This window comes from Abramis brama (assembly GCF_963993115.1).
Source record: "Abramis brama genome assembly, chromosome: 23".
Lineage (NCBI taxonomy): Eukaryota > Metazoa > Chordata > Actinopteri > Cypriniformes > Leuciscidae > Abramis > Abramis brama.
Genome location: NC_139985.1, coordinates 22,401,345 through 22,410,534, shown reverse-complemented (window position 1 = coordinate 22,410,534; position 9,190 = coordinate 22,401,345). Strand labels below are relative to the sequence as shown.

General features: G+C 36.0%; 1 protein-coding gene across 2 annotated transcripts in view; it reads left to right on the top strand.

The window, feature by feature from the left end:
* Positions 1-2,718: 2,718 nt before the first annotated feature.
* rpn2 (ribophorin II) overlaps positions 2,719-9,190 on the top strand; it is a 32,779-nt gene continuing 26,307 nt past the window's right edge. Inside the window, exons 1-6 of one of the 2 annotated variants that reach the window (XM_084100692.1) lie at positions 2,719-2,780; positions 4,694-4,881; positions 5,143-5,238; positions 7,985-8,160; positions 8,263-8,338; positions 8,857-8,991. In XM_084100692.1, the coding sequence (XP_083956818.1) occupies positions 2,768-2,780; positions 4,694-4,881; positions 5,143-5,238; positions 7,985-8,160; positions 8,263-8,338; positions 8,857-8,991 (684 nt within the window). In that variant the 5' untranslated portion in view covers positions 2,719-2,767. The remainder of the gene's footprint in view (positions 2,781-4,693; positions 4,882-5,142; positions 5,239-7,984; positions 8,161-8,262; positions 8,339-8,856; positions 8,992-9,190) is intronic. The other variant, XM_084100691.1, reaches the window with a different exon arrangement.

Here is a 9,190-nt window from a genome sequence, read left to right as displayed (position 1 = left end):
CTCTGTGCCGATGGCTGTTTAGTCGACGAGGTCTTCACAGGTGCTAGGGCTTGTCTTGTTGTCATGGTCTCCTCTGACATTCAGGGCTGTTGTGTCCATCCCTTTATTACCACATCTTCTGACAGCTACTTCCAGCAGGATAACGCTCCATGTCACAAAGCTATACTCAAATTGCCTCCACAGTCACCAGATCTCAATCCAATAGAGGACCTTTGGGATGCGTGGGAACGGAAGATTTGCATCATGGATGTGAAGCCGACAAATCTGCAGCAACTGCGTGATGCTATCATGTCAATATGGACCAAAATCTCTTGAGTAATGTTTCCAGCACCTTGTGGAATCTATGCCGAAGAATTAAGGCAGTTCTGAAGGCAAAAGGGGTTCCCACCCAGTTTTAACAAGGTGTACCTAATAAAGTGCCGTTGAGTGCATGTTCTAAATGTGAATTTTGTCATTGTTGAGCACTCTAGCTTATATATAACCTAAGACTTTAAAAATGTCTCCGCCCCACTCTTGGAGGTAAGGCTGTGAATGAGCATTTCATTGGTTGGACCTACTGCCCTGACATGTCCTCTTCACTGTACAAGTTGGTATTTTAAGTCTGAATGTGGGATGTGCAGATATTTTCAATGGTTAAGGTTAATAATAAGGATAATAAGATTTTCAGTCATGACCAACAATGTAACTTATAATGGTTATTGAACAAATCTTTTGAAATGAAAAGATTCATACCAGATATCTTTAAAAAGCTACTACCTAAAGAATAAGGTCTACTTAGAGAATAAGCACTACCTAAAGAATAAGTACTAGTACCTAATGGAATAGATACTATTAGTAATTAAAAAATAAATACTAGTAACATGAAAAGAGATACTAATACATTTTAAGTATTAAAGTTGGCATGAAACGTAAGTAGTCTTTTCTTCCCTATTTTGACAAATATGGCTTCTGGAATGAGAAAAAAAAATGTAGGACATGAACTTGATTTTGTCTATCTGGAATTGATTAGATCGTAGGAAGTGGGCATTGCTAACTAAATGGAGGCAGATTTGAATGCCAGTTTGCCGTCAGTTGTGGAGGATATGATATTTAGTCCCACCCTCCCCACACGTCATGAACTGATTTTAAGTGAAAAATACGATTTAATTTCACAGAATCAACTTGACTACACCAACAAACATAATTTGTATGGGTTAGATCAAGGACAGATGACAGTCGAAAGGTATTTTGTTTGCACAATTAAAATAATTTTAGCACATTTATTTGAAAGGAATGTATAGCTGTGCTGAATTAATGTTTGTCATGTGACAACACTGTAGCATACTACTCTGAAACATTAGGCTTTTTTTTTCTTTTTTACAATTTTAACAAACAGAAAATACAATAACAAACAATCTTTCAAAGATTGCACAAAGATTAATAAAAGCATATTATAAAAATAATATTAAACATTGCACAAATTAGATGTTTCTGTAGCTTTCTTGTTTACAGACATTAAAATTGTATTTAAGTACAAATGCAATTCTTGTTTGAAGATGTTAAAGCAGGGTTTACTTTTTGCATACCGGTATTTACATTTATGGATATAAAACTTTCCAATAAATAAAAGGAGGTTTATACAAAAACTTGCTTTGATTAAATTCTTGTCATTAATATAAAACCCAAAAATAATGTGTCTATAAGATAAGAGAAAAACAGATTTTGGACAATCAAGGCATTGACATTACTCCACAAAGACTGAGCAAAAGGACACTCCCAAAACAATTGGCCTACAGAAGAATCTTCACAAAAAGAGCAGGATGTATCAGTGTTGCTTCTAAATTTCTGCTAAAAAAATGTTTCTCAAGATAAAATCTGTAAATCATTTTATAAGATATTTATTAGACTTTATTTGTTGAAAAAAAATTCTGAGGGAAATTTCCGCCTGTAAATAAGTCCCAAAGCCAAAGGCATTTGTTTATGATAATTGGAGAGTTTTATAGGAATCTTACTAATAGAATAATCGCACATTAAAAAGAAAATTGTACGTTACCTCGTAATTGAGAAAAGACATAGGCCTACGTGTGATTACACCAAATAGAAGATTGTTTACAGAGGAAGAGTTTTAAGCCAATTAATTTCAAGAGTCAAAATCAATCAAATTTAAGTCGCCTTTATTATAGGAATTTAATATAACAGATTTTCGTAATACGTAACGCTCTCTTTAACAGGAATATTACGGAAAGTTTGTAATATTGTTTTTAATCGGCAGGAACCCGCCACAAGGGATCTGGTTGGCTGGAATGAGAACTAGTACTGGAGTGACCAATCACAAACAGACACAAAGCACAGCACACCTTCGGTCCTTCAATGCGCGAGTCTCTTTTAATTTTCACAGAAACGATATCATCGTGATCATTTCTAAAATATGTTAATTTTAACGTACACTATTATTAAAAAAAGACCTTCAGAAGTACATGTATTAACATCTCACACGTTTCATTCATTTTTGCATGACTTGGCTTACACCATATCTAGTCTGTAGGGGTGTGTACGCCTCAATGTAATACCCGTTTCATACATTTTAAATGTATGCGAAGTTTATTTTTAATAAAATATGTTTTATATCGTATATATAGCATATAATATTGGCTTGTTTATTTTTTTTAAATATTTGATATTTTTATTAGATCACCTGAACGCATAGTTCACCCTACACCGGTAAAATAGATTTCATCCGAGTGTCCCGGAAGTTCTTTGAGCTTTTGGTGACGCTGCATTAGGCGACATGGCTCATCTCTGTAAGTGTCATTTTTTGCACGTTTTACGCTATATTTAATAGTTATGTTCATTAAAACACATTATGAGTAAACAGTCATGCGTTATTGATATGTTTAGGCAGTTTTCTGAATGCATTTTATCAAAATTTATTCGAATAGTTGTTTTTGCAGGCAGCTTTCGCCACCCAGTCAATCAGCACTTTCATTTATTCTGATATTAATACATAATAAATATGATATTAGATACATTTTTTAAATAGTGTTGTGCGTAGTATTTATCCAGAGTCTGTAAACGTTTGAGTAGAAATGTATAGTCTCGTTAACAGTAGCAAAATCAGTACTATAGCTTCTGAATATAGTAGCACTTATAGTGGACACATGTCATTTCTGGTGTTTAATATTTAGGGGCGGCTTCCCGGACAGAGATTAAGTCTAGTCCTAGAATAAGATGGCTTTTTAAACCAGATTAACAGAAATAGTCTGTCATGGTTTTAAATAGTTCTCCTAGACTTGGTCTAGTTCAATAAGCTAATTTCCTGGAGGAAGACTAGAGCTACTCCAGGACTAAATTGAGGCTGAATGTAAACCTACCAGGAGGCAGGTTAATGTTGTGTTTCAAAGAAGACACATGTATTACTTGTACTATGTCAGTGAAAATCAATATATACACACATATATGTATATGTATGTATGTATGCATATGTGTGTGTGTGTGTAACAGAGGCAAGAAAGTAAGAGCTGTGCCTGTAAACTTCACTTCCCTGGCCTCAAGAGGTGCATTAGCAACTGATGCTAGAGAGTAGTGTCCGTGTTAGCATGTCTGTTTGCTCAAATTATTTTAATAAATGTTTTTTTTGAGGGAATGCAAAATATTTTACTAGCGAATGCAAATTTTCTCAGGGGAGCGCAAAACATTTGTGAGAGAACACAAAAGCATTGACGAATATTTTTTTCTCCCATCTTATATTATTTTTCTTTCACCTTGTCCCTTTAGGGGCTTCGTAGATTCCACAGCTGATGTGTGCAATTTTTCTTTGCTATTTGCTTTTAAAGAGTTTTCTCATGTTCAGTAAAGTTTTTTTGTTTTGTTTTTGATTGCAGTCTTTTTTTCTTTCTTTTTTTGCTGTCATTGTTTTCCTTTGATTGGCTTTCTCAGTTTCATCCAATTTTAAGATTTTCTTTGTCCATTCCATATTTTATAGGCAACCTCTATCATGCTAATTCAGATTAGCACAGTTGGTTTTAAATGAATCTGGTTTATTTCAGTTCAGGACTCCATAGTCCAGGACAGATGTTAGTAATCTGTACTTAAATCTGTGTTTCAGAAAGCCATTTTTTAAGCCACGATTAACTATTCTAGATTATGGCCTACTCCTGTCTTAATTTAAACCGTCTGGGAAAATGCCCCTTAAAGTTCTAAAGTATTCACTTTTGTTGTTGGGTAATAAAAAGCTAAATAAGGACACTTATTCTTGGGTTCTAGCTGGGAATTTTACATTTACAGTTATTCATTTAGCAGACGCTTTTATCCAAAGCGACTTACAAATGAGAACAATAGAAGCAGAAAAACTAACAATAGGACAGCAATATGCAAGTGCTATGACCCTTCCCAGTTTATTCTAACGCATGTACTTTTTTTTTGAAGATAATAGATATAGAATAGATGATAAAGTGTTAGTATTAATGGATCAGGTGTTGATGAAAAAGATGCGTCTTCAGCCGTTTCTTGAAAATGGCCACGGACTCAGCAGCTGTGGTTGAATTAGGCAGGTCATTCCACCAGCATGGAACAGACCAGAAAAAAGAAAAGAAAGAGATTTTGTGCCTCTTTGAGATGGATGGCACCACAAGACGGGGTTCACTTGCCTCCCTAAAATGTTGATGTGTCATCATCAAATGAACTGCATTCCGTTTGTACATGTACCCATTTGAAGGTTTCTTCAGCTTGCTGGTCCTGTCCCTGGTTTTTGAGACCCAGACCCTGACGCCGTCCCATCATCTGACCCCCACCGATGTGGCCAGACTCCAGGCTGTATTGAGCCAACCCTTCACTGACCTCAAATCTGCTTATTACTCTGTTGTTGGACTTCACAAGTTGGGAATCTTTGTTGCGGATGCAGATGTAAGAAAAAACATCTTTCATATTGGTGAAATGTAGAGTTTTCTTACACATATGCCGGTTTCTTAGTAGTTTTTATAAATGTGCCTTAGAAAAAAACATTACTGGTGTGCATCTTGAGACAAAACAAATTGTTTTCAGTTAAAACAGCTCAGACATGCAATTTAGTCTGGGACTAGCTTAAGCCTTGTATGTGAAACCGGGGGTTAATGTTAGTAAGTCTTTATCACTGTCTCTAATTTTGTCTTTCCTCTCTACCTCAAGGAGACATGCCGGTTTATCAAGTCAAACTTAGACCCCTCTAGTGTCGAGTCGCTGTTTTATGCGGCAGAAACCAGCCAAGCTCTCTCTGGATGTGAGGTAACATACATAGTGTCTCTCCTTTTTGTCTTAATCACAGTTTAGCTCCAGCTCCCTAGCAGTTAATTTTGACAGCCATTTTTGATTTAGTCTTCAGACAAAAATGCTTATTAGTCTTAGTCACATTTGAGTCAAGTCAAGTCATCTTCATTTATATAGCGCTTTTAACAATGCAGATTGTTCCAAAGCGGCTTTACAGAGATACAAGGATAGTTTAAAGTAACAGAGATTGTTTTGGCTTTATAGCAGTTCTTGAATAAAGTTTTTTTCCAGCTAAAGTTAATTTGATTGATTCACTTCTGTCACAACAATCATTTGTTATTAACTTGGGGGCCACTAACACCACACCGCTTTAACAGGAAACTCTACAAAGACTTTAAATGCGAAACCTGTGAGAATGCTGATGGCGTGCACATGCGTACTACGAGTTCAGTCTATTGGTATGCATGCTTGAATATATGTGCGCAGGTTTGTAATTGCCTACAAACCAAGCCTTAAAAAACTACTTGTCTGGCATTAACATTTCTGATAGAGAATTTTATCACTTCGGGGTAGATACGCAAACCAGATTTTCCCGACAACGCTTTATCTGTAGAGTGGTAAAGGGATCCTCCATAAGGAGAAACTAGTTGGCACTTTAGCACCCCGCTATGACATCGGGTCCAGGCGCAGGTCCTTCATCAGATCTGGATACAGCCTGGATCCGGCAGGCTGCGGGAAAACCTCGGGATAAACAAAAACACTAAAATTAGCGTAGATGCCATTCTTCTTATGATGTAATGAGTACATCAGGATTTATGGGAAGTGTTCCCGGTTCCGGCTGACCTGATCTATGCAGCCTAACATTGAATTATAGAAGTCTATAATGTGTTATGTGTATGCTAGATCAAAGATATGTGTTTTTAGTCTAGCTTTGAAATGACAGAGTGTGTCTGCTTCCCAGACAATGGTAAGAAGACTGTTCCAAAGTTTTGGTGCTAAATAGGAGAAGGATCTACCGCCAGCAGTCGATTTTGATATTCTAGGTATTATCAACTGGCCAGAATTTTGAGATCGCAATAGATGTGAAGGACTATAATGCGTTAAGAGCTCGCTCAAGTACTGCGGAGCTAAACCATTTAGTGCTTTGTAAGTAATCAGCAATATTTTAAAATTTATACAATGTTTAATAGGGAGCCAATGCAGTGTTGACAGAACCGGGCTAATATGGTCATAATTCCTGGTTCTGGTAAGAACTCGAGCTGCTGCATTTTGGACCAGCTGTAGTTTGTTTATTAAGCATGCAGGGCAACCACCCATAATAGCATTACAATAATCTAGCCTTGATGTCATGAACGCAGTTTTCATTGAGAGCATATGACGTAATTTAGATATATTTTTAAGATGAAAAAATGCGGTTTTACAGATGCTAGACACGTGACTTTCAAATGAAAAATTGGTATCAAAGAGCACACCCAGGTTCCTAACCGACGACGAAGACTTTTCAGAACAGCCATCAAGTGTTAGACAGTATTCTAGATTATTATGCGAGGACGTTTTTTGTCCAATAATTAGAATCTCTGTTTTTTCAGAATTAAGTTCTGAATTGAGAATTGAATTGAAGTTGCTAACTTGCTAGTCTATGGAGCTAGAATTGTGTCTTCATTACATGCGAGAAAATAAATTATCTGAGAGAAAAAAAAAAAGTTTGAGAGAAAAAATTATCACACTGATAGCAAAAAAAGCATTTCATTAGAGAAAAAAGAATATTTGAGAGAAAAAGTTTTCATACCAATAGCAAAAAATAATCATATTTGAGACTAAAAAAGTTTTGAGAGAAAGTATTTTCTCATAGAACATAAAAAAATATAAATTTGAAATTTTTAAAATTATTTCTGAGAAAAAAATCTCTCTCAAAATAAAAACTCTCAAATATATATTTTTTTGCTATCAGTGTGAAAACATCTCTAAAAAAAAGTGTTTCTCTCAAAACGCTTTTCTTTGCTCTCGATGCAATTTCTTGTGTCAGGATTTTGCTTTCACTGTGAAAATTGTGTCATGGGCGGGGCCACGTTCCTATTGGCCAGTCGGGTGAGCATCGTCTTGTCTTGAGTCGAACTGAATCATTACACCATTGTTCGGTTCACCTGCATAGATGCCGACCTCTGCCTTAGTTGAGCACGGACACTCCAATGTTTGGGTAAGATGATGACACACACAACTCGATGGGTAGCTGGCTGAGCAAGTTCAGCATCACTGAAGATTAAACATTAAAAAATAGCACCCATATTCATGAATGAATGTGTATTATATTATTAGCTGCCCTGTCGCTGTTCCTGTGGAGGAATTACTGATGAAATCAGGGCAAGTAGCTGCCGTGCCCTCTCACACACTATAGGAGCAAAACGCTTAAATCTAGGATTTTTTGTCCTCATGTTTGTGGTCCATCACATTTTGAAAATCTTATAAGATGTAAAAAAAATCTTTTGGTGTGTACCCAGCATTATTCTGTGGATCTCGCCCGTTTTCTCCGTTTGTTACCACTGTTTTTCTGCCACCCCAACACACAACTGCAGTGATATAACTGTGAAAGCTGTCTACATAAAGCTTATTAAATATGGTAAACACAATGCCCAACTGTGTTTGCTTAATGCACAAGAATCAATGAGGTTTGTTTTTGTGTCACGCATGCACGTTTGCGAATACAAGTGAAATGCTCTTACTGTACGGTCCTGTAATAACTATTGCTGTATTTTGATCCTGACAGATTTCTTTGTCCAATGAAACGCGTGATTTGCTGTTGGCTACAGTTAGTGAGGATTCCACTGCATCTCAGATCCATCAGTCTGTGAGTGCTCTCAGCTCCCTTGGGTTACCTCTGGCCTCACAGGAAGTGGTCAGTGCCCTAAAAGCTCGCATCTCCAAAGAGGACAATGTCTTAGCGTAAGTACACTTCTTAACATTTATTTTTTCTTAAGTCTTTCTTAAGAAATCTTTATTCGTTAACTTTTGAGACATATCTCTGATTTTCTCTTTTCCTGGCAGAATCGTTCTGGCACTGCAGACTGCGTCTCGTCTCTCTCAGCAAGCTGAACTTGGAGATATCCTGGAGGAGATTGAGGTGTGAGAGTTTAGCACATCCTTTCTGATTTATTAGCTATGGAACAATCAGCTGTAAGCTGGAGAATAAACAATAGACATACTAAAATAACACGAGTAACACTGGAACTGCCTTTATTTATAATGTAATTCAGTTAGTATAAAAAGGGGACTTTGCATAAGTTAATTTAGAGAAATGAAGTAATTACATTAATAAAAATTAATGTTATGATTGTTACTATGGATGAATCTCACAAAACATGTCCAGGGTCACATTTCATACAAAACTCTAAAAAATAAATAAATTAGAAATTAAATATTCTTTATTATTACAATTATAAGTGCAAAATATAATAAATCTTAGTGGTCCTTGAATACTAGGCTTAATTTTTTTTTAATAATTTGTACATTTTGGGATTAAATATAACCCAGAAATGTTTTTAACAGTCAACCAAAGACCAATCTAATTTGTTGCACTGTTTTTCAAACTTTTATGTTTTGTCACATGCTTTGTTCCACAAACTCCTTTCTTTATTGTAGGATCTGGCTGCCCGTTTAGATGATCTAGGAGGAGAGTATCTTCAGTTTGAGGAGGGGTTGGAGGCCACAGCACTGTTTGTTTCTGCTGCGTACGCCCTGTCTGATCATGTGGACATGGAGCCCCCCCTGAAAGAGGTTTGGAGTTCAAAATAAATATAGAACTACACTACCAGTCAAAAGTTTTGGATCGGTAAGATTTTTAATAATTTTAAAACAAGTCTCTTCTACTCACCAAGGCTGCATTTATTTTATAAAAAAACAGTAATATTGTGAAATATTATTACAATTTAAAACAGCGGTTTTCTATGTGAATATATAGTAAAGTGTAATTTAT